The sequence below is a fragment of the Protopterus annectens genome, chromosome 1.part2 (assembly GCF_019279795.1).
Source record: "Protopterus annectens isolate FY-2018-M chromosome 1.part2, PAN1.0, whole genome shotgun sequence".
NCBI lineage: Eukaryota > Metazoa > Chordata > Ceratodontiformes > Protopteridae > Protopterus > Protopterus annectens.
The window spans coordinates 897,604,933-897,632,378 of record NC_056727.1 but is presented as its reverse complement, the minus strand read 5'-3'; the positions used below and the strand labels follow the sequence as shown (position 1 = coordinate 897,632,378).

The following is a 27,446-nucleotide window of genomic DNA, read 5'->3' as shown; positions in this document are numbered from 1 at the left end:
AGACTACTTACAAACTGCTCATGTCTGACAAGCAATTTTATTGCTTTTCATGGCTAGCAAGTAGTTTCACTGGTAGTCATTATCATTGCATTTTTAGGTTTATTGGATCCTGTGGCCAAGAATCATTGAGAAGCTCATCCATATCACTCAGTACTGATGGGAAATGAATAGTGTCCCCCATTAAGTATATTTTTTTCCCCAACATATCTCGTGAGAGTTTGCAATTGCCCATGTAATCATCCAGACTGGCTTTAAACATTGCCAGGGAAGTACTCTGCTTGATATGTTATTCCAGATATAGGGAATTCACTGGGTTACATTTATGTTGCACCAGCTAATATTTTAACTATCCATAGGTTTAGGTATCTAGAGCAGGTATTTGTTTTACCTGCTGTTGTATTAAGATGAAGACTTTAAAAAGTGTGTGGTTATTTATAGCATAAAAAGCTAATAAATGGCACCCCTTAAGAATACATTTGATGCTGAGTTAAGGGATATGGCTTTTAGTCTGACAGAGTTTCTAAGGCTATTAAGACCTGAGAATTTTTCGATTTGGAAATACACAGTCCTCTTGAGGTAGTTTTGGTGGTTTTTATTTTATTTTATTATTTTAGTATTCAATGTAGTATCGGTGGCACAACAAGTAGTACACTCATCTTTAATGCAGAAGGCTGTGGGTTCTACTCCCACACCAAGTAGATGGTTTGCTAATGCAGCATATGGCAAATGGCACACTCCTAAATGTGCTGTCCTTTGGATGAGATGTTAAACCAAGGTCCCATCTGCCTGAGTTTGTGATAACTCAGGTGGATGTAAAAGATCCCACAACACCTGTTGAAAAGAGTAGAGGTCCTTTATTCATACAAAGAAAAGTTTACATATTTTACAAAATATTTATATGTTTACAAAATTGCAGTTCTCCATCCCCCCAATTTTACTTATTATACACTATTACTTTATTTCAAGTTTTTTATCCTTCTAGTACTGCCACTCCTTTTTTCTTAGCCACCATCTGATTTTATTCAGTATCATTGCCAAAATCCATTTTCCATCCAACATAATTTCATTTATACTTTCATTCCATATAATCCATATAACATAATTTTTATCTATTCTTTTGATTTATTTATATTTTTATAACATCTGTATTTAATCATGTCCATTTTTATCTTATCTGCTTTTTTATATCTTCAAAGAAATTTTCCTTACATAACCTTTCCCATAGTTTTGCTACTCTTTTTACATTTAAAAAAACACACATGTTCAGTTGTTTTCTCTTCTCCACAATATAAATATATTAATTAAACTTACTGGTAATTTATCTAGTACCAATCTCCACAAAAAAAAAAAAAAAAACAAAAAAAAAACAAAAGAAAAAAGAAAGAAAAATATGTCATTCAATTTTTTACATATTTTTATAACTTTAATTTTATCTTGTTCTAGTTTTTCCCATGGTTTGACAAAATATTGCATCATTATATTCTTATACCATATTTTTATCTCTTTTTCTATTTTGTCAATTTTTATTTCTCACATGAATATTTTCATGATAACATTTCCTTTCTTCATTTATACCGTATTTTTCTATTTTATTTCTTTTTACCAAATCTCAAAATTTGTCTTACATTTAAACATTTTTACAACTATTTCATCTTTTATCTCTCGCTTTAACACTTTATATAAATTTAGTGAAGCAACATATACCACTGGATTAATTAATCCTAAACTTCCTTCTTCTTTATTTATATACAGAATTCCTCTTTTTACGATATTCAGTCTAGAACCTTATATAAATGAAAACAAATATTTGCAATAATTCTTTTTCAAATACAATTGACAGCATAGATATACTTGCTAAATGTGCTATTTTCCCCATTAAAACTTAATTTATCAAGCAAGCCTTTTTTCCTAAATGAATACCTAGATGTTTTTCAGAAAAACACATTTCTATTAACTCTGATATTTTTTCCATTGAATCCTTCTTACATTCTTGTTTCCAAAATTTATACCTAACAGAGATTTCTTTCATTGTGAAATATATTTGCCTGTCATAACTACAACTCCAAATCCTTTATTTTTGTCTTTGTTAAAGGCATTTCTATTTTTTTAAACATTAATTTAATAAAATACTACATCTTTTATCCACATCTTGTTTTTGTAATTGCTATAATATCATCTGCATAAATTAACAAAGCTGGATTCTTAACCCCTCAGTTGTTATGTACCTGCTTCCTGCATTTTATAATTTACTTCATATACAATCACATTTATAATTAAAGCAAAAAATATACAACTCATTGGACATCTCTGTATTTTATCTGTCCTCATATGCACCCCTTTACTTAGCCAACCATTTACTAAAAAATTACTTTATTATTTCTATAAGCAGACATATATAATTTCCTGATTTCTCACTTATATTGTATTCTTTCATTAATTCCCATAAAATTCCATGCCCTATTGTATCACATGCCTTATTATTGACCCCATCATAAGTTTAGCTTTTTGTCTTCTGTTTACATCATCCACAATCTGTCTTACTACCATTAATAGTTCTTGACGCCCATTCCCTTTTATGCTGTATATATTGTCCTGCATAACACTTTTCATCTTTGCTTTAAATCTCTTCTGTATTATTTTCATAAAAATCTTATAATCATTATTGTTCAACAATATCGGTCTCTAGTTTATTATTATATTTTTCCTTTTTCTTCCAAATAAACTTAAGTATTGTACTACATAGTTCTTTGTAAATGAAATCTTAATTTAACCATTTATTCAACCTTTTTAAGCAAGATTCTTTTTGCCATTCTATTAAATTTTTGTACATTTCATATTTTATTCCATCTGGGCCTGCAGCCGATTCTGTATTCACTCATCCTAATAATCATGTAGAGAAATCTCTTTTTCAAATTCTAGATTTTCTTATTCTAAAAACTTTTTTCTTATCATATTGTCTTCAATTTTTCTTTAAATATGTCTTGTAAATATTTACTAATATATTCATAATTTGTTCACTGCGGTGGTGGTGCTGCGGTAGAGTTGTTGCCTCACAGTTAGACATTGCCCGTTTGATTCTCAGAGCGTCTTCTGTGTGGCGACATGCGTGAATGGACGTTCCTTCATTGAAGGTTGTGTGTTAGGCCCGGCAAGCCAGCATGTAAAACTCTACTGCCAATCATTAGTGGACCGGAGTTCCACTGTAGCAACCCCTAACCGGGTAAAGCCGAAAGACACAAACAAACAATATTCATAATTTGTTCCTGTGTTCTTTCTTTTTTTCCTTTTGCATTTTTCATTTCTCTCATTTCAATATCTTTTTTTACTATTCAACTTAAGTATGCTAATACTTCTCTTTTTCTTGTAAAAATATCATTGTTTAGATAACAACTTTTTGATTTTCTATTGATATTTCCTATATAATTTTTTTTCTTTGTCAAAGTACTCTCTATCATTATTTTCTAAGTACTCCAATGCATCCTTATGTGCTCTGTTATACTTTTCTTTATTCACTTTTCTTACATCAAACGGCCATTGTAAATAACATTTTTATAGTTAATCTTTAAAAAAATCATCATTCAGACCACTTTTTGTAGAATGTTTTGTTTGTAATATGATCCCCCCATAGCTGCATTATTAATGTCTTTCCTTCTTCATCCTATGTTTTCTCATTTATCCTTTTTATTCCTTTGCCTATTATTATATATTCCTTACTTTCCTTTATCTCTATCCATATTGCTAGATGATCTAAAATGTTTCCATTGTTTCTCCTTCCTCTATATTTAATCCTTCTAATAGTATGAAATAATCTATTTTGGTTCTGCAAATACTCTTTCTGTAAGTCAATGAATTTTTATTCCAAAGTATTAATTTACATCTTATAACTTCTAACATTTTTTTACATTTCCTTTCTTTTTATGTTTTACTCTTAAATCACAATTAACATCTCCTGTCACTATAATTTTCATATTTATTACTACATAAAATAAAAATCTGGTGAAATAAACCTCCTCTTTCTTTACAAGTGACATACGCACATAATGCTATAATTCTGTATAGTTAATATTCCCAGTTATATCTAATATTTTATGGTATTTTTGCAAAATATTCCTATTGCAGACCACCAGCCACTTCCCAAATTCCAAATTATCTTACACCCCATAACTACTCTGCTTGTAATCTTTCCTTGTTCAAGAATTTTCTTTCTTCTAAAACAATTACAGCTATATCACATTATTACACCATTCCAAAACTCCTATCCTTCTTACTAATACTATTCACATTTGCAGGAAGTACTCTAAAGTTATTACTTTCCCTTTTCCTTATTCTAGAAATTCTAATCTTATTTTATTTTTCATCCATTTCCTTTATTTTTTCTTTTATACTTATCCCTTTAAAATTCATTTTCCTATGTTTTACCTTTTACCAATATAATTATTTTTCCATTTTACTACTTGTTGATTGATATCTTCTTCATCACTTATTTCAGAACCTTCCTCCTTTACTTTTTTCTTCTTTGTCTTATTTATCTAATTTATCTTTTATTTTCCCTACTTCTAATTTTTATTCTCATTGTTCTTTTTCTTCTCTTTGTTCTTCACTTGCACTATTATGATTATTTTCACTTTTATAATTCATTCATGAATGCCCAATTTTGTTACATTTATAACATTTCATTTCATATTTTCTTGCATCATAACCCAGTTATCCACAGATATAACATTTCTTTTTGTCAGATGTCCTTCTTTTCCACAACATTTTAGTAAACCCTTATTTCTTTCAATATATCATACTTGGAATATGTAAGATTTTGTCCTTTTCCAGCTTTAGATCTTTAGTACATTACATTCCCATCCATAAGTCCATAAACTCCTTTTGTCATAAACCTTTGCAATGCCTAGTACTTCTTTGCATAAATACTTCGACTATACTTTTAAAGTCTCTCTTTCTACTTCTACTTCTGTTTGAAATTGTACATGGATCCTCTTTTCATTTTCCTGTTAAATGCTTTTATTACATAGAAGTTCAAAGGATTACAGTTCTTCTTTTTTCATATTCCTCAAGGAAATTTTCCATTGCAAAAACAGTCTCAAATATAATCTCACAAAATGTATCTTTGTAAGAATAAAAGCTCTTACCTCTTGGACTTTAACACCCAAAGAAACCATTAAGTTGTTCCAAACTTCATACCTGTCCAGTTCTTTTTCCTTCTTTATTTTGAATCATCACCACATACTTCTGCCTCACATTTTCTTCTGTTTTCTTTTTTTTCTGTTGATCCCTGGTGCTATCTTTCACATTTTCTGCATAGGTCATTCTTTCCTTTTCACCATTTTTCAGGATAGACTCTGCTTTGTCTTTTTGTATCAAGCCAAACTCCTAAGTATTTGATTGAAATAGTTCTTTCAATTGGGCAGTTATTATATTATGTTGTTAATTATCTTGGGAGCTTTAGCAAGCCTTTGATGTATGCTGAATAACACTGATTTTGTTTTAGATGAGTTTAATAAAAGTCTGTGTTGTAAAAGTGATTGAGTGAATACAGGTCCTTTTGGTGTTCATTTTTTATCATTTGCTTTGACTGTTAGATATGAAGTTAGCTACTTCATCTGCTTATAATATGACTGGGATGTGTGATAGGTCATGATGGAGTTTATTAATAAATATGAAGAAAAGACAAGGTGCAAGGCTGGATCCTTGGAGGGACACATTTAAGCAGTGGTGCTGTTTTCGAGAAGGAAGTCTTTAAACCAGGGCAGGGAGACTTCACTAATTCTAATTTCTATTAGTATGCAAAATGTATGCAGACTGCCTTTGTAAAGTTTCCTTTGTCCATTTTGCTCAGAAATTCATTAGTTAAGGCCCAGTGGGTTGTCATGGCCAGTGGCAATGACATGTTACAGGGCGCAGGCCTGGGAGTAGTCCAGTCTTACATACACATTTCATGCATCACATCAGAACTGAGAATAAGATCAACCTTTGGGCAAGTTGTAGAGACTGGTAGAAAAACCTATGGACAGATCATAAGCCAAGGTTTAATGTGAAAGTTGTATAGGCTTTACATCTTAAACCAAATCATCAAACAGTAATAGCTGGCCAATGTCGGGATTGGCTGATGATGCTGTCAACTAAAATAAAGTACAGAACACCTTTTATCTGTTAATAAATAACAATATTATCCCCTTATAAATGTGTAATCCTGGAGATGGTATATATATAATTAGTGGGGTATGTGGGGCACAGTCCCCCACAAGCGGATGATCCGATAAACAATTTATAGTGTGATAATATTGTTATTTTTTTAACATATAAAAGGTGTTCTGTACTTTATGTTATACAGTGTGCACTTTAGAAGTCATATTACTGAAAGTTACTATTGTTTAGTTTTAGTTGACAGAAAAATTGGACAATCCCAATGTTGGCCAGCTATAACTGTTCCATGATTTGGGTTTATGATGAAAAGCTTGTATGACGAAAAGTGTTTTGATTATTAGTATGCGATGAAAAGGCATTGGATGGATGTTTTCTTTGACAATTAACCATAGACCCTGTCTTAACTTTAAAAACCAAAAAAGTGCAGAAAAAGTGCCAAAACCATATGCTAATATTATACTTTCCCATTGGGAAAATAAATTTATGTTCAATTGTGATTTTAGGTACTGCTGGAATTTTTATGCTCATTTTTTGGATGACATATGTCTTTTTTGGGTAGAATCTGAAAGTAAATTTTTTGAATTTTTTAATTATTTATCTGGCACCACTGATTTTTTAAGGTTTACCTATGAAATTAATCATGATGAGATGAAATATTTGGATATTTGTATTAGTAAAAGCAATGGGAATTTTAAAACCAGGGTGCACAGAAAGGCAACCTTTTTACATTCTTATTTATATTACACAAGTGCACACACATACTATCAGAAGAGAGGAGTTGTGAAAGGCCAGTTTGTTCGAATAAGCAGAATGACCTCTGATGACAATGATTTGTTAATGAAAGCACATTTCTTATGGACCTGTTTAGTGCTAGGAGATACCTGGAATAGCTCCTAATAGAGGTGTACCGTGAAGTACTTGAAGCAAGGAAAACTAGGTTTGCCCTGATTTTTGGTAATGATGGCTATGGGCTAAGTAACACCCAAACAGATATGGGTTCAACAGACAATATATACAATAGTGCTTTGGTTATCACCTACGAAGGAGAGGCAGGAGTTGTCAGAAACACTATAGGAAATGAATAGAACAGATTTGCTAGTATATCAGACTTGCAGTATATGTTTGACAAACCATTTAAATGTATTTATTGAAGGGGCCGTAACATTAAGAATACTTTGGAAAATGGTACGTCGAGGGTCAATAATCCAAATTCCAACAAGAGGGGTACATATAAATGTGGCTGTTGTGCCCAGTGCCCTTATGTTAAAGTGGATGACATGTTATATTTGAAATGTAGAGACAAATCCATTAAGACTATAGGTTTTGCTAATTGTAATACAAATGGAATTATTTATTTAGCTCTGTGTGACAAATGGGAGGCATTTTATATAAGCAAACCAAAAGAAAGCTAAAGTTGAGAATGTATGAGCATAGATATGATATAAGAAGAGGGAACATTAACAACACCTTATACAAACATACACAGAATTGTGTAGGAGCTGAATTTTATTTCTTTGTAATTGAGACAATGCCTATTGATCCAAGAGGGGGCCCTTGGGAACTGTATTGGCAGCTGGTGTTGGAAGCCAGTAGGCACCCTGGCTTAAATGACATGGTATCGTTGATGCCTGTGTTAAAGCTTAGGGCAACTAAACTTTAAATGTGGTACTTCAACTTTTCCAATGTTTTTATGAGTCTACCCAGTAGATGGTGATGTTTGACAATTTTTTATTATGGTTTTAAATGGTATTTTAAAGTTTTTTACATTACATTCAACATTGTATCTCATTAATGTCCATTTTCCATATATTATTTATTATATATATTTATACTGGTTAATGAATATGATTTTTAGGAAAGAGATTTTATTTACAAAACATATTGTATAGATTTTATGTATTCAACCTCCCATCTTGTGCTTTTTTATGGGTGTACAATCGATTAAATAATTGGGGACTTTTGTGGTTATATAAAAGGAGACTTAGGAGTTGGTATGCTCATCTGAAGAAGTTGTATTGAAAACGTGGTGATCCAGTTAAAGCGTTATGTCTGTGTTAAATCTAAACTTTGCAGCATGTGTTCAACAAAGTGATGGATTTTATCATGGTTATCCTTCCAGTGCCTTTTTTTCCTGTCTTAACTTTCCCAATAACCTTTGCCATTATTACTTTAGTTCTTCTTAACCACATTTTCCTACTCTCCTCTGTTTTTGTCTGCCATCCTCTCACTTGTATACTTTCACTAACATTTAATTTTATTCAGGCAAGATCAATTTCTTTTTGCATTTCATCCTTCTTCATATCTTCATACCCTCCCTTATTTCATGTTTTATGTTCTCCCAGAGACCAACCTTTTGCAGCCATTAACATGTCACTAAAATGTTGCTACTTACTAGATCCCTTAGCAGTATATGTCATCCCTATGTAAAGCCAAACATTTGTCCTTGTGGCCCACCTCTTGTTTGTTGATTGGAATGTGAATCATACCACTGTATGATTGTTACTAAGATGAGGCTGTCTTGCCACCATTTCATACCTGGAATATTTATTTTCCTAACCAAGCTCCCCATGTAGTCATGCTTATATTTATACTTACCTCATATTATTTTCTCTCTTAGCAGTCAAGGTAGATACATTCCAGTCAATCCTTTCGATATGACGGTTCCATAATGACTGTCTTTTTCTTTTCCTCCCTCAAGATCTTTATCCCAAGTCTTATCACAAGTTCTGGGTCTACATTCAATAGCTTGGGACTCACGTTTATACCCACAGTTGACATACATATTACTGATGCTATATTTGATTTGAAAATGTTTACACATAATTTAACTTTAAAAACTATGTTTGCTGAGACTCAGGAGAAACATGAATTTTGTTTTAAAAGGCCCAGTGTATTTGTACCTAAACAAACTGCGTTAATTAATGCATTTGAACAAATATGTATTTCTAATATTTATAGAGTATATAATGAGAAAAAGAATAGTAAAGTGGTTAATAAGTGGCACAATTTTAGTAAAGATGAATTCATTGCACTACATGATTTGGAAACTAATGATAGCCTAGTCATTAGACCGGCTGATAAGGGTGGGCAAATTGTGCTGATGGATAAAACTGATTATGATACAATAATGTTTGAGATGTTAGATGATATGAGGTTTTATCAGATTATTACACCTTTACAAGTTAATGCGATGGTAGCCTCGATTTCAAATGAAATAAGATGTATGGAAGCATCACCTCTTATTGATTGTGACTTGGCTAGATATTTTTATACCTCACATCCCACCATTCCCATAATTCAAGGCTTACCCAAAGTGCATAACAATCAAATTAAGCCTCCTATGAGACCTATTGTTGCGGGTAATAATTGGTGCACTGAATCTCTTTCAATTTACTTGGAAAAACATCTTAGAACTTTAATTAATAAGTCAACGATAATTCTGAAGGATACTGAACATTTTTTACATGACTTGTTTCATTTTATGGATCAAGGCAACATTAATGAGCTTTTCTTATTTGTCACACTGGATGTTGTTTCCATATTTACAGTAATTCCTAATGACATTGGTGTAAATTATGTTAGGAGACTATTAGAAGATAGTGGTGGGTTTACTGAAGATAAAATTTGTTTAATACAGACATTATTGAATTTAGTACTTGAGAATAACATCTTTACCTTCAGGGACAAGATATTTAAGCAGAAACATGGCGCTGCCATGGGGAGTTCGTGTTCGAACAGCTATGCTAATGCTGTTATGTCTGTATGGGAATCGGAACATTTGATAGGAAGTCCATTCAATTAATTTATTATGTTTTACAGGAGGTTTGTGGATGACCTCTTTATTTTATGGAAAGGGAAAATTGATCAATTACAAGAGTTTGTGATATATATTAACAATTCTTCTGACTTCTTGAAATTCACCTTGAACTATTCAGATGAATGCATTATTTTTTTAGATATATACATTGAAAAGGATGAGATAGACAAAATTAGTACCAGGTTATATAGGAAAGAATGCCATGTTCATCAATTATTAAATAGGAAGAGCATGCATCCTAGTTATGTTTTTAGGAATGTTGCCAGGAATCAGTTTTTTAGAGCCTCGAGAATAAATGCAAGAAATAAGGATTATGAGGAACAAATGAGAAGAACTGAATCTGAATTATTAGAGAGAGGCTATGAAATGAATCTAGTTCAAAATAATTCAGTAGCAGTTAATAATTTAAGGGATACAAGTGCTAAGCCTTATTTTTCAGAGAGATCACCTAAGAAAAGATATATATCTAATAATAAATTTAGAATGTCCCTTAGTTATACTAGAGATGTCAGTATATACACTGAGATTATTAATGAGAACTGGAATATTTTAATGACTGACAATCAGATTAAGGAAATAGTAGGTTTGAGACCTCAATTTTCATTTAGAAATAAGAAGTCCTTGAGGAATAGATTATGTATAAAGAGCGAGGTTGCATGCCATTGGAGCGAGGTACTAAACCTTGTGGTAAATGCAGGTACTGTGATTATATATCTAAAGATAAGTTTTCTAAACATCCTGATACAGGTGAAGTTTTTGATATTAGAGTAGAAGCTACATGTGAAACATCACATGTGGTTTATCTTGCTAACTGCTCCATATGTAATAAATTTTATATTGGCAAAACTGATCACACTCTGAAAGAAAGAATCAGGGAGCACTTGTATCACATAAAGAAAAGAAGTAATGTTAATGCTCTTGCAAGGCATGTTGCCAATACGGATGAACAGCATACTTTTAAGTTTGTAGTGGTAGGCAGGACTTTTTTGAATATTAGTGGTGGCAATATTAGGTCCAGGACAGAAGAACTGGAGGCTAATTGGACTGTGAGGCTTAGAGCTAATTCTGGACATGGTCTCAATGACTGTGCCCCTATTAAACCACTTTTACATAAAAGAACTTTATGTAGATAGGTGAATGTTTTTACATATTATATAGATTTTACATTTTAGATTTTACTTATTTTTGTCTTAATAGTTTTACATATATTCATAAGTATGTATTAATATATGTTGAATATGTTTTTAAATCTTGATTAATGTCATGTGATATTATTGTATGGTATAAAAGGTGTGGTTTCTTAGTTGATGTATACACCTGATGAAGCTATATGTGAAAGTGCTTGTGTGTTTTATTAAAGCTGGGCTGCTTATGGAAATTTGGATTCAGTGGATTATTAACGCATTTTTGGAATCTGGAGCCTTATCTTTCCAGTATTTTTGTTTTTATCTTTGGAAGTCTTGTTTCTTTCTGCGAAGGTATTTGGTGTATATTAGGCATTTTCTTTTTCTTGTATGCTTATATTTATACTTGCCTCATATTATTTTCTCTCTTAGCAGTCAAGGTAGATACATTCAAGTCAATCCTTTCGATATGACGGTCCCACAATGACTGTCTTTTTCTTTTCCTTCCTCAACATCTTTATCCCGAGTCTTTTCACAAGTTCTGGGTCTACATTCAATAGCTTGTTGTACATAACTGAAGCTGCCAAGACCCTTTTGCCTTGCCTGCCTGCCTTTGCACGTGCATTTCGTTTTTCCTGTTGCTTTGTTCCTCATCATTAATCTCCTTTCCTGGTGCACCTAATCCCCTCTTTGATCCTTCTCCTCCCATTTCTTTATCTCCATCTTGCCTGTGTGCTCTAACCTCAGTAGTTTCATGTCTTTTGCTGTGTGACTAACATCATTGAAATACTTGATAAATATTTTCCTACATCTGACATTATGACTTCATGTTCACTCATGTTGCTCCTAGGCCTTACCATTATACAATATTATCCTCCCTGGAATATATGACAAATTAAATTTTATTACATTTTACTTTTATTTCCACTGCAAAACACATTTATCTTTGCAAAGTAACACCAATTTTTTTATAATCCTTTTGTATTTCTGTGGAGACACTCTGGACACTGACACATTTAACATGCTTTGTCCTCTGTTTGTTATGATAATCCTGGGATATGGGCAACAATCTTTTAAATATCTGCCCACACAAGTACTTTGACCAGATCCTCCCAACAACTATCCTCACTTTTTGAATCTACATCAGATATACCACAGAAGGGCTCACTGCCACAACATGGGTGGAGTGGTACTTTCTACTTCACTGGAGATAGAAAATAATTCGTTAAGCATTTTGAACTACTCCAGTTTGAATATCATTTTTTAAGATGTAATATCCTTTGGGTTGAGTAAAAAGTTGTTTTGGTTATGACAGACATACTAGTAAGTGTTATTAAGCAACTGTATTGCTAGGAAGTATTTAAAATTTTTCTGTTCATTTCCCACTCATCTATCTTCTTCTTGCTAGCTTTGATTTTTTTTCTGGTTTTCTTACTTCACTTGTTGTATCTTTTGGCTTTTCCCAGTTAGGGGTCGCCACAGCGGAACTCCGGTCCTCTAATGATTGGCAGTAGATTTTTACGTACCGAGTTACCAGCCCTGACGCACAACCTTCAACGAAGGTACGCCCATTCACTCATGTCTCTACACAGAAGACGCTTTAGCTGAGAATCGAATAGGACAACATTTTACTGTAAGGCGACAATGCTACCGCAGCACCACCACCGCAGCATTGATTCTGTAAATTGCATTTTGATCTTCTCATATTCTTTTGGCTCTTCCAGGTCCATCTTAATGAGCTTATAAAATAACATTTTTTAAACATATTGAATAATAGTTTGTTATCTCTGTTTCCATGTTTAAAAAAATTCACCTTTCTTTGTTCCCAAAGCTCATTGATATGTAGATGATCTGTTTGAGAATTTTTCCAAATTTCTTCCACCTATCACTCTTTTATTGCAGTGTGTCCCACTGCTCTTTCTACAACACTCATATTCTCTGAGGACATTACTACTTCAAATGCACTGCACAATCCTTTGCAACACCTAAAATGTAAGCAATTATCAAGGCATCCTCGCTACAGTTTTATCTTCAAATCAATACACAAGTCAGCCCATTAGAAGGGACCTTATCCACCCCAAGTGCAGTACAAATTAACATTGCATTCAATAAGCTCTTACAAAGCAATCTGTTTAGGTCAGACTCTATCCGTTCATTTCCTGCACTGATAGAACAAGACAAATATTTAATAAAAGCCAGAATAATTGCCAGATATGACATTGCAGAAAACAGAGCCATACATCTAGGGCAGAAACATACTTACAACTTTGAATATCTCTGCCTTAACAAGTGTATCTAGACATTACTCGGTCAATGCTTGCCTGGCGCCCATCTGCTCTCTGCACAATGCAGCAGTAACAACGGTTGAAGGAATTGGGAGTACCACCACCAGACTCCATCCTGTGCAGGTGAGCTATTTATATTTTTAAGTGCTTTAGTAGTTTTTACTATGATATAATAGTTACTACTGTAAAAGTGTTTCAATGTTTCTGTTTCATAAGTCTATCAGCTGTATGAGTTAACTTGAAGCAAAGCAGATAACTATACTTTTAATTAAAGAAGGAAGGCTTACAATGCAGTTGCTAACATTTTAGGTTACATTTGTATATGATTTGCTATTAGTCAGAGCCATTTTCTGGAAGTAACATGCTGACAAATCTAATTAAATTTGTACAAGTGGGATAAAGCAAACAATGTCTTATATTTGGGGTGGGGAAAGCATTTTGTTTAGCTTTTTGGTTACAGTACATAAAATTGCTATTATGTTAGTTGATGCCCAATCAATCAAGCCTGAGAAATCACACAGGCTTTTGCGAAAATGCTTTTATTTATTACATTTGTTAACTGGGTAATGTCTGACTGGGCCAGGAGCCTGTTTTCAGCAGAAGCCTGGGGAGAAAAGCTCCAACACAGTAACAATACTAAGCATAATAATTATATAAAAAAATACAGAAAGTACAAATGCTTGAGTTTTCAGAGGCACCCACACTTCCTTTGAAGGAAGCCATGCCCTGTGAACCCTTCTGGCTAAAATAACTGCCACTAATGTTACAAAACCTCAGGACTAAGTTATAATTCCATTCTTCTGTATGTTCTTCAATCTGTCAGGCTTGAACACTTGGGGCTTAAATAGACTGGAGGGGATCATCAATCAAGTAGCTGTTTTTCATAGCTACTGGGTATAGCTCACTTAAAAGGTCAGTGTTGCAAATTCAGAATTATTTTTTTTCCATTAGCACCATTTCAGGTTTGAATGAAGAAACTTCTTCATGATATATCATTGGGAATGAATGACGTACTCTTTGCATAAACACAAGGCACACATTAAAGAAAAAGAAAAAAACTGATCATAAGTATTAAATACTATGATTTAATAGATATTAAACATTATGGCTACATCTTATCCATAAAGGTCTATTAAGCATAATTCCATTTTTCCATCCATGTTTTGACACTGTAAACTGCTTATTGAACTAAATGGTGTAGCATATTCTTGGATCATTAAATATGCATATATATTTATTTTTTAACATATCATTATCTGTAAATATGTTTTATTCATTTCTTATGGGATGTTCACCATGGCTGTGCCTGCAAACAGTCCCTGTTTTTTGATCAGTGAATTACTAAATAAATAAAAAAATCAAATAAATAACAATACTGAGTGTCACAAACAGCAGTGGTAGTGTACATTTATTTATTTTATTTTATTTTTATTTTACATTTGTTGACCGGTCTAGTCCAGCTGGATACATGTCCATTTTCAGCAGAGGCCCGGGGAGAAAAGCTCCTCGAAAGTAAAGTACAATATTATATATAAAAACAAAACAAAATTTCTTAGGTGCAAGTACAATACAAAAATAAGCTATTTGATGCATGAAAGGTCATATAGATGTGAGTAGAGTAGAATATAAGGAAATATGTTCACTTCAAAACACATTTGATACATGAATCACAAGCTATAGGTCAGGAGCAAGTGTACATTATAAATTAAAACCAAACACCCATGCACTGTTTGCTCTTTCACCTGCAAAAGAAAATGGGACATCAGGATATATTTAAATAATTACACATAGAAGGGAGTGAGTAATACATATTTTACTTACACCTGGTGGGAATTTTTTGTTTGCAAGTACATACCTTGTGTGACTACAGACATTGCCATGGTACACCATTGCAATTTAATGGCATTATTTTAAAAAGAAACATCTTGCCTATTTTTAGTGCTGCCATTTTACCATGTATACTCCTTGATGTCTCTGGCTTTCTAAGTTAGTTTCTGTTGACTGCTCAGTTACAGTTCATGCTGTGGTCTCATTTTTATCTAAGCTGCTGCATCTCCCTTTGTCTATGGCAAAAAAATTAACATGCTGTGTCTGTAGCTAGCAGAGTTTGGATTTAGGGGCCTGACTGAATATATAAAAAACTTAAAATCATGAAATCATGGGCATTCAGAAAGCATGTAGTTAAACACTGTTATTTCCTGAAGGGGTCATTTGTATATATCTCTTGGGCCTCCACTACAGGAGGTTTAAAGTATTACATAGTGAAGATGTTTACTTGGCTGAGTCTTTCTTGCAGTTTTTACTGAATGGCTTATCTCTGTATCCTTTTTACCAGGTTTACACTTTACTTATATATATATGTGTGTGTGCATGTGTGTGTGTATGTATGTGCGCGCGTGTGTGTGTGTGTGTTTGTGTGTGTGTGTGTGTGTGTGTGTGTGTGTGTGTGTGTGTGTGTGTGTGTGTGTGTGTGTGTGTGTGTGTGTGTGTGTGTGTATGTATCGGCTTTCTGTCACAGTCCTGAAAGCCAAGTCTTGACACCCATAATCCTGAGACCATGATATTGAAAAATTAAAATGCAGAAGACCGCAATGGCTTAGAATCCTTGAATACAGACCTCCTTACCAGTGTAAACCTAGCAATGAGTGTAAACAGAGGTCCTGAAGGGGTATAGACTTAGGAACGAGTACGAACATGGGTCATGTAGGGGGGTAAAACCAGGGGTTTGATATTGTGTTTTTCAGCTATTGGGTCATTTGATGTTATGGTCTCATGATTATTTGTTTCAAGATTGTGGTAGCAAACTCTCTCTCTCTCTATATATATATATAATATACATATATATATATATATATATATATGTATATTATATATATATATATGTATACATACACACACACACACACACACACACACACACACACACACACACACACACACACACACACACACACACACACACACACACATACACACACACACATATACACACACGCACACACACATGCACACACAAACACACACACACACACACACACACACACACACACACACACACACACACACACACACACACACACACACACACACACACACATTCATGTTGTTACAGAGCAATTCATTACAGCCATTTCTTAGGGACATCACATGCCTAACTGGCATTAGCCCCTCCTGCCACATTAGCAAGCAGCTTCCCAGTGAGACTACTCTTTATCCTATTTCCACTACTAGGGGTTAGCAGTAATGGGATAGCAGTATCTGCACTGGAAATGCTTATTGCAATGGGAAGCATCCGACTTAAGAATTTTTCATTAGAGTAAGCCTTTCTGAATCCCAGGGAATGCCTCTTGTTAATACAGTATTCAGTTTTGTAACCTTAGCTCAATTTTAAAGAGGCTCATCCCATTTCCTGTTAAACTAGCTGTGTATTCTAACTTTCACATGAAAAGTATTAACTTATCTGCTGTAGAATTGGCTCAAATAATTTAAGCAACATTTCTGAAAGACAGGGTCTTGCAGAATATGAATCATTAATTTAATATCAGTTTTAGTTTTAACCATTATTTTAAAATATCATTTGTCAGTATATTTCTTAGATCATACAAATACAAGAAAGGGGCTATCAAGATATTTCACATATACAGTGATGGATAGCATTTCTGAAAAGTGGATAGCATTATTGGCAAACTTAACAACTCAGTGTTTTCTTTGCAGATCATGAAGAGTAAATCAGTTTCAAAGTAATGTCTGCAGAATAATGAACAGATTGTATTGCATTTTCTTCTAAAAGGCAGGTGCATTTTTTCTGCCTAGAGATATAATAGTTATATTAAATGTAGCACTGCTTTATAAGCATAATGTAGTGTTAACATATGTTTGTGTAATATAGACAAATTTAAATAGTCATGCCTTCAAGCGGTCATACCGTGGTGATGTCTTCATCACATGGACTCCAGGTTTAAGCTATAGACATTTTGCAGTGATATATAGACCTACCTTATTTTAACTTCTTAAGTTCTGGAGGCACATCCTTGGCATTTTCCTGTATATTTATGAATATATTTTTCATTGACTTTTATTGTACCCCCTCCATAATGCTTCATTATGTTTTATACCTTGGTCAGCTTGTGTCTGTCTCTCTCTTTCACTTGACGCTATGCGAACTACAGTATTAAGCTTTTACTCTTGGTTTACTTCAGTTTGAATGGGGGACCCTTTTTGTTTTAAACAAAAACCCTTGATGACTCCAATGTCTTAAATCAATATGGAGCATTTCACTATGCTGTTGTACTGTTATTACCACCATGATGGGTACTGCAACTTAAGAAGGCTACTACATTAATTGTTACTGACAATATGCCTGTAAAGTTTATTTTGTTTAGTAGCATTTGTAAAGAAGTTTGGCAACCTACTTAATCCTTTGCCCCTTTAGAACTAGTTTGGCAGGGGTATTTCTGAGAGGAGTCTATTGGCTAGCTGAACATTATGTTAAAAAGGAAAAGAAAAAGTGCTAGCCTTGCATACGGTAATGAAGAAGTCGCTTCTTTTTCATCTGGCACATTAACGCCACCTAAAGACATTTGCTCATTGTTAAAATTATGCAAAGAATCAAATTCAGTTATTAAAAGAAGTGCTAAAACAAATGCTGCTCGCTCATCAAAAGAGATGGAAGAATGACGTAACTTTAAGAAGGAAAGATACATTATATCACCAAGTAATTGTGAGTAGCATTTCTTAAATTTTAAAACCTGATGCAGGAATAAGTACATCTTCTGAAATGGAGGAACTAAACAAAATGACACGTGAAGGTACAGATATTTTAAAGCTGTTGGTACTAGGTGAAAAGAATGAAAACTGTCTGATAAATGTAACAGATAATAAGAACAGGCTGCATCAGATAATGTTTGTGCTGTTAGTTTAGCAAACAGAAAAATTGAAATGAGATGGACTTTATGTGATTTTAGTGCAAATAAGTCACTTGGATTTATATGTATACCATTATCTGCAAAGCTGCATGGTATTCACTGTAAATGAAAAATAAATTGTGGTAGCTACTGACAACAATGCACAAATGCAGCATGAGGTCAACAAAATGGAGGAACAGCAGCGTATTCATTCTACATCGATCTCTGACTTACAAATGAAATGTGATGCTTGTGAACATGAAATTAAATTAATTAAAGAAATGAATATTGTATGAAAACGAGCAGCAAATCATAAATAACTAAATTAGTATTACAATATACTTTTGCAGTAATACTGGATATAAGTAAGCATCATACCTCTCAACCTCTAACTGCAAGAAATCTAGACAAAGCCGAAAATAATGCGGGGAGCAAAAGCCCAAAAATAGGGGCAGATTTTAAATATTGCTCTTATCAACTTAGAAAGTTGCTAGAACAACAGGTTTTGTGTTATACATTTTCTGAAGGATATGAAGTCTGAATCTGAAATGTCTGCCATTATGTAGGACTTCAGTAACCTATGATTTGCCAGAAAAAAACAGAAATTGTAAGAGGAATAGACCAAAAATATGAGGCAAAAAATCTGGACATTTCTGTGAAAATCTGGATAGTTGGGAGGTATGACAATGAGTCAGCAAATATTAAAATGTATAGATTCCATCAGATTGCAGCCTGTCCAAAATTTGCTAAGGTTAAAATGTTTCCAGACTGAATATTGTGACGTTCATGAAGAATGCAGATAAAGAAAAAAATCTTGCTGCTGTGATATGTAAGAAGAAGATAACAATAGATGGTACATAGGTTTCTGTTTAAGCTGATCGCCCATATGAGGTGGTGTTACAGAGAAGAGATTATTTTGGTATTAGACAAAAGAGTGTGGGAAAAGCAAATAAAAATCATTATTTATTTTTCAAGCAACATTAAATGTGATTTAAAAATCAACTCCATTAATATTTGAAACATAGACATCAGAGAAGAACTTTTGATACCTGGATTAATTTGAATTGCATTATCCCTAGAATTTTTGTACTTAGTTTACTGATACAAAATATCATAAAGAATAAAGACTTGACATTAGATTTTAATTGCTATTCATTTTCCTCTTTTTAATTTTTTCTTTCTTTCTTTTCTCTTCTTTCTCATCATGAATTTTTAAATCCTATCACAGTGGTGTGCTGATGAAGCTTCTCCTCTATATTCAACAGAATTTATTCTACCTGAGAAAAAGGCACACAACTGAAATAATGAAAGGTTATGTTACTTAAGGTTATATCTATTAATATTAATGGCACACATACCTTTTCAAAGCTAAGAAATATTTTCAAGTTTTTTTCATTGTTATAATTAAGAAATAATACTTTTACAAGAAACACATTTTACTGATATGCATCATATTTATATCTGTAATAAGCATAACACAGATTAAAATATATAACTTTAATTAATCAAGATCAGTTAGGATAGCTATTCTTATTAAACACTTGGGTAAATTAGAAGTATGTCCATATTCTCTATGTATGGTCCTTTTATGGAATATCAAGCTATTTCAAGTGTGATACTAGATTAAAGGAATAGCTATATTGATGAGGGTTGACTGGAATTCAGTTTTGGACCCATTATTAGACCATTCCTTACTATCCAATTAATGTCCCTAACAAGTTGTTCATGGAAAATTATAAAATTACAACAAGAATTGTATGATGGACGTGGAATGAAGTATCCTTGAGTGAACTTATACTCATTTGGGTCTATATTTTATTTCATATACAATACAATAATTTATGAATCTTGGAGTAAAAACATAGATGGAATATAATAGTAATAGGAAAATATATGAACCTTTTCAGAAGATATATAAAATATGTTGAATTATTTCAATGAACCGGATAGTTGTTGTTGTTGTCTTTCGTCTTTTCCCGGTTAGGGGTCACCACAGCGGAACTCCGGTCCGCTAATGATTGGCAGTAGATTTTCATGGTGCTGAGTTGCCAGATCGACGCTCAACCTTCAACGAAGGCACACCCATTTACGCATGTCTTTCGGAACGCCACTTGACCTGTGGGGAAGACATGCAGACTCCACACAGAAGGCACTCCCCACAAACTAGCTGAGAATCGAATGGGAGAACCTCTTGCTGTGAGGCAACAATGCTACCGCTGCACTACCGCGGATTACCTGATAGTAATACTCATAAAACTGAAGTACTAGGAAAAAAAGCAACAAATATCTATAGTATATAAGAGTTTTATTTATTTATTTGACATTTGTTAACCAGGTTAGTCCAACTGGTCAGAAACCTTTTTTTAACAGATACCCAAGTAGAAAAGCTCTAATATTAGGAGAGAACACAGAGTAGATAACATTGTCAATGATTACAGGATTAAACAAGATAAAAAGATCTAACTTGAGATAGCCAACATAAAATAATAAGGTAAATTTTTACAGGTGATACAAGCTAGTTGGAAAAACAAAATGTACATATTACAAATATGTCAATAACAAGTTATAAAAAGATAGCGTAATGAGGATGTATATGAGTATAAGAAGATATTAGAGTACAGATAGTTATGAGGCAGGATAGAAAGATAGTTGTAGGGAGAGGAGAAGTGTAGAGTGAAAACAGAAGAAAACCCTAGATAGTAGGTAGATGAGAAAGCATCTTATGGACAAAATTAATGTTAGAGTACAGTAAATGGAAGTTGAGAGGACATCAGTATGATTAGTAAAGTTTACTGGTATATAGAAGATGGGCAGAAAATTATGGGGGACAGGAATATAAGTTATGTTGGGTCATTGCAAGGGCATAACCATGACTTGTGGAAGGTTTATTTTAGTGCTGTTTTAAAGGAGATGGAGTTAATGATAGTTCTGTCTTGTAGTGATAGTTTGTTCCAAACATTTGCAATGGAATAGCTTTAAAGTAGTTTGTCAATATTTTTATTGGGCCTATAAACATGCAGTAGGTACTGTTGACAGCTATGGAGAGCATGTCTGGGAGTGTATGGATCCATGAGATTAGAGAGGGAGGGGCAATATAATGGATCATGTTAGACTGAGTGAGCTATAAAAAGCAGTGGTAGTAGAATTTGGTGCTGAAATTCCAGTCATTGCAGGTTTTTTATGGCTATACAGTGATGTGTGTGATAGGGTAGGTTACAGGCAAATCTTGCAGTTTTGTTGTAGGTAGGTTCTAATTTAGTGAGGAGATTAGATTGGAGGTTTGTGAGTACAGGGGCAGCATAAAGTAATGTAGGGAGTAGAGAGGCTTGTGCAAGGAAGAATCTGGAGGAATATGTGAGAAATTTATCATGTCTGTATAGTAGTCTGAGGTTTTGATGAGTCTTTTTAATGCATTGTAGAGTGTGAAGATTGAATTTTAGGTGGGCATCAGTAGTAATTCCGAGGAATTTTGTGTGAGGTTCAGTGGAGATGGCTGTGTTGCTCAGGGAGGTGACAGAAAAGGTAGTTTTATGATGCTGGAGAGTTGGTGGGAGGAATAGGAGAAGTTTAGTTTTCTTAGGGTTCAGTAGCAGTTGATTAGAAGTAAGCCATATTTCAACTGAGTGAAGGGACTCTTGGGCAAGGGTATGATGGTTAGTAGTGTCATCAGAACAACAGATTATTGCAGAATCATCAGCATACTGAATAATAGTAGAGAGTGGACAAGAAGAGTGAAGATCATTAATCATTAAGATCATTAAGTTTTTTTGGTTATGAGTGAATTGTGCCATCCCAAATAGAACCAAAATGCTCTCATCCAAAAAAAGGAAGCCAATCTGGTGGTCCCCTGCCATAAACAAACTTTACAACAAAAGGAAGAAACTTTTTCAGAAAAGAGGAAAATCCCAGGATGCAAAAAACTCCCTTACTAGCCTCAGTAAGAAACTGAGATGCCTCATAAAATCCTCCAAAGCTAGTTATGAAAATAAAATTGCCAAAGATTCCAAAGACAACCACAAAGCATTCTATAACTATGTCAAGAATCTAAATGGCAATGCTCAGATCTGCTCTGAGCTAAAACAGAATGGCAATAAATATACTGATCCAAAGGATATTGCCAATATCCTGGCAGATCGATTCAGTGCCAACTTCACCCCCCTCTCACCCCCTAAATGGCCCATCTCAATACTGGAAGATTGCCAAATTCCAGTAATAATGGCCACACAGGTACAAAACACACTCTCTAAAGCCAAGAATACAGCATCCATGGGACCAGATGACATCCCGGGCTGTGTACTACATGAACTACAATATGAACTGGCACCTCACCTAAATGTCATGTTTAATCATAGCCTCACCTCAAGTTTCGTGCCCACTGAGTGGCGCAGAGCTACAGTTATCCCAATCCACAAGGGGGGATCCAACTTGGATCCCAGAAACTACCGTCCCATCAGTCTGATAAGCCTTATCTGCAAGGCCATGGAGCGTATTATCATGGAACTTATAAACAAAGACATTGGCAACCTTCAAACACTGGACCCCACCCAGTTTGGGTTTGTGAAGGGCCGATCTTGTCTCCTGAACCTGATTGACTTCTTTGAATCAGTCTCCAGAGCCATGGACAAGGGTAAGGTGGTCCACACAGCCTATCTAGACCTTGCCAAGGCCTTTGACACCATCCCCCACTCTGGAATCATAGATAAACTTACTAAGTTGGGTATTAATCCCTATGTCACCCAATGGGTTGCTAAATGGCTTACTGATAGAACCCACACTGTAAAAGTAGCCGACTCCAAATCCAGCTCCAGACAAGTGACAAGTGGAGTACCTCAGGGTTCAGTCCTGGGGCCGCTCTTGTTTGGCATCTACTTCTCTGAAGTGCAGGTCAACACTAAGGGACTCTGGCTAACAAAGTTTGCAGATGACTGCAAACTGGGAGCCATTATTGAATCCCCAAATGATGTGGATACTCTACAAAAGGGCCTTACAAAAACAGATGCTTGGTGCCAGAGGCATGGGCTCAAGCTCAATGCCAAGAAATGTATTGTTATCCCCTTTGGGAAAAAACATGTATCCATGAATTACCATATAGGTGGCAGTACACTAAACACAGAAAGTGTGATAAGAGACTTAGGGACACAGGTGGACAGTGGTCTCACCTTCGATAACCACATCGCCACAACAGTCAGGAAATCCTTCTATGTGGCACACCTCATCACGAAGGGCTTTTCATCCAGAAAAAAGGAGGTCATTGTCCCACTGTACTCATCCCTCATTAGACCCATTATAGAATACAACGCCCCATTTGGTATGTACCTCTCAAGACATCTGCAACAACTGGAAAGGCCTCAGAAATACCTCACTAAAAGAATCACAGGCCTAAAGCAGATGCCCTAAGCTGACCGCCTTAAAAAACTCCAGCTATACTCTGTCGCATATCGTCTACTCAGAGGCAATCTCTGCTTAACATACAAGGCCATGTCAAACCCAGAGCTGTTGGACATGCTACACTTAAAGAAATCCCAATCCCTCAGAGCTACACGCTCCAGGGATCTAAACCTTGTCATCACAATAAACAAAACATGCTGGAGGGATAGGTTCCTGACCCAGAGACTCCCCAGACTCTGGAATAGATTGCCCATACATGTCAAGCAGAGTGCCTCTTTGGACCTCTTCAAGAGGAACCTTGACGATTGGATGGGAAAAAGGAAATTCACCCCAGGGATCATGTCAGTCGCCCTGCTAGACAGGGGTCCAGGAAAGTAAATAATGTGGGAAGAAATAGCCAGGGAATTGTTATGGCTAGGCTTGTATAGGCCCTAGGGCTGATAGCCTAGTACCAACCTATGAACCTATGAACCTATGAGTAATAATTTCAATTTTTCTGGGAAAGGGAAATCAGAAATAGCTATTTAAAATACATTTCTGTAGATGAATGAAGGGCTAATCTCGTGAAAACTGCCTTTTTGCATATTTTAGTTGGACTGATTCCATTAGTATAAGATTTTGCATGGTATTCATTATACTCCTCATAGGCTCTTCTTAATAAATTTTTCAAAAGATACAAGTTGTTGGCATTGTGAACAGCAAGGTGATGATATGTACCATTGTTGGGAGTTGTGTCTCCCAATCAGGAATGTTGGACAAAGATGAATGAGTGGATTCATATTTTAATTAGTCAAAAATGTACCTTTAACACCAGATGCTATGTTACTTGATATGCTTTCTAATTTCTCTAAAGATATATGTTTAAATATTGCCTTAATTACAATGGTAACCAAAAGGTATATATTAGATAATTTGAAATCTGCACCATTTCCTATAACACAAGTGAGTAAATGGTATTTTTTATATATGTGGTATGCTTATGCTCAGGGAATAGTCAAATAATGTTTTATTATATTTTGTTTTCTTTGCTTTTTTCTTTTTTCTACTCCTTTTTCTGTTTCTTTTCCTTTTATTATTTTTGTTATGTAAATAAGAATATATATGAATTGAGTATTATTGTAATTATGAATGAGAATTAAAAAAAAAGTACCAGTTTAGCAGGGGATGGGGACAGCTCTCCTTTTCACATGGTATTAATGTAAAATGCAGTATGCAGATATGGTTGATCATAATTATGTGTCATGAAGCCCAAGTACTTTATTTTTTCCTGTCATACAATTGGGTGAATAATCCTGTTCTCAAAAAATCACACAGGAGGTAGGTATTGTAAAATGTCCAAACAGGTTACATATCATATCTCAAGTTATAGTAATATCACCACCTAAGTAATTAATGGATTGATGGCATTTAATGCCCTTGTTCTTAGCTACTAGCTAAGACACCTATGGAGGAGGCAGTAAAGTCATGGAAGCAGCAGCCCTTTAATATTATGCGAATAACATATGCTTAAAAGCTATGTAAGTATCAGACATTTAAAGTTATCTCAGCCAACAGACTGACCTTCCTGTACCTTTCCTTTTTCTTAAGCTGCTATAGGTTACTTGTAGTATCTTTGATTATCTGAAGTATTAACTTCCAGTTGTGCTTGGCTAGACTTACTGATACTTTGCTGATGCCTCTTCGGTCAATGTTCTCTTGTTTGAAAGCCTAAAGATGCATTAAGTTTTACCACAATGTTTTGTATAATGTGAGCTGGCATTGCACTTTTGATGTTTTTTTACTTTTCTACAGTATATCAACGACCATGGAAATGGTATATATAATTTGGGGGGCTGGGGAGCCAAGCCCTCTAAATGGGGCTGCAAAGTGGTATGCCCCCTGTATAACATGTATAGCTTTTTTAGATAATTAACTTGGGTTTTTCAGAACATTTGAAAAAACATGAAATGAAGCAGTGTCTCTGAAAAATGCATGTAACCAATTGTTTATGCCATTTTATTAGTTGACTGGTATTTTGGAATCCTTCTGTAAGATATTTTTTCACATCACACTACTAGCATTAAAGTGCACCAAGATGTTAGTGTTGTAAACCTGAAATGCCATCATCTAGCTTATTCTTCTAAATAAACATCTGGTCTCCTGTTCCCGTGGCTGTTCAAATTGTTGCTAAATATCCTATAGCATTTTGAAATACATAATAATATTTTTCTGGCATACTTACAGATCACAGTTTCTTAGTTTTTAAAAATTAGTTGTGCACTACAAAAGTTATTTTAGTCTCATTTGTTTTACATCTGCATCATTGCTGCCATATTGTGAGAAATCAAAAATGTGTAGTTATCTAGCCTTACGTAAAAAAAAAAAATGAAGGACACAGTGTTCCTTAATAAGTAATAATTGAAGTAGAAAGATACAATGTGTGATAAAAGTAACAAATTAGAAACGATGTCACACATTTATGTTATGTACTTCATGTTTAATTTGAAATTCTTAACTGATTTTAATTTAAAAAAATATTTCTGTTGCATGTGTACGTATTTAAGACTGTACTAACTTATTTTTTCACAAATAAACTACTAGGAGAGAATAGCAAAAGCCCATGGATCCCAGTGTGGATTTTGTACCCCTGGCTTTGTCATGTCTATGTATACCTTACTACGGAATAATCCAAAGCCAACCATGGAAGAGATTGAAGAAACATTTCAAGGTATTTAAAATAGGATGCCTTTTATCTTATAAAACTTTGATTTAATATGAGCAGTATTAAAATAATTTCAACATATTTTTCTGAACAAGTGAAGGTAACTGAAGTAAAATCCAGTAAAACATGTACAATTGTGAGGGATGGGAAATACAAATTAGACATTTTTAATCATTGTAGCTTACACGATGCTTGGCTGTTAACCTACAAGCATGTTAAGACTTACATTACCATGTCCATTGTTTCAGCATTGTTTTTTTGCATTGTTTTTGTCACAGCTGCATTTATTATATGCTTCTGTGTTGAATACATGCACTTTTTGACTTTTTTTACAGTATTTAGTTAGAACTGCTGCTCTCAGCATAGGGGTGCCTAACAAGGATCTGTATAGTCGCCAATATCTTGCAGCATAATTTCCCCATGTAATCTGTGTACACACTGATCTTTTGCAGTGCAAATTTCTCTTAAACTACCCTTACTGTCTAGATAGATTTTTTTAACTGCTAGAGCATCTAGTTTGCACACAGATGACCATTACTCATGATGTTCCTTGCCTTATTTAGCTAGTTAATATTTAAATTTCCCTCACTGCCCCCTAGTAGATCAATAGCTATTGATATGCACTTTCCAACTCTCTCTGTGGGCAATCTGGTTGAGATGAACTAGTTAATATTTAAATTTCCCTCACTGCCCCCTAGTAGATCAGTAGCCATGGATATGCACTTTCCAACTCTCTCTGTGGGCAATCTGGTTGAGATGGGTATTCTGTGGCATTGTAGAAATTGCCTTTTGTACACTGACAATCCACTTATTCTTAATAAAACAGATGAAGTATGCAATAAATGTAAATACACTTTAATGCTAGAGTCAAAAAAGTCTCTCATACAACCCAAACTAATCCTATAGAAGTTGTCACTGACACTTGCACAATGCCTAATGCACAGGGTAATGACTCTACACATAAAACTACTTATGCTGAGGCACTTAAAGATAATCTTCCTAAAACACTTAGACCTCCTGCACAGCACAGTCAAAAAAGGGTCCTCAGCCATCACCTAAACACTCTGTTAAAAC

The 27,446-nt window shown here is 34.3% G+C and overlaps 1 protein-coding gene across 1 annotated transcript in view; it reads left to right on the top strand.

The window, feature by feature from the left end:
• LOC122791686 (xanthine dehydrogenase/oxidase-like) overlaps positions 1-27,446 on the top strand; it is a 1,688,659-nt gene that overhangs the window by 269,720 nt on the left and 1,391,493 nt on the right. Inside the window, exons 4-5 of the mRNA XM_044059558.1 lie at positions 13,394-13,502; positions 26,252-26,378. Coding sequence (XP_043915493.1) covers positions 13,394-13,502; positions 26,252-26,378 — 236 coding nt within the window. The remainder of the gene's footprint in view (positions 1-13,393; positions 13,503-26,251; positions 26,379-27,446) is intronic.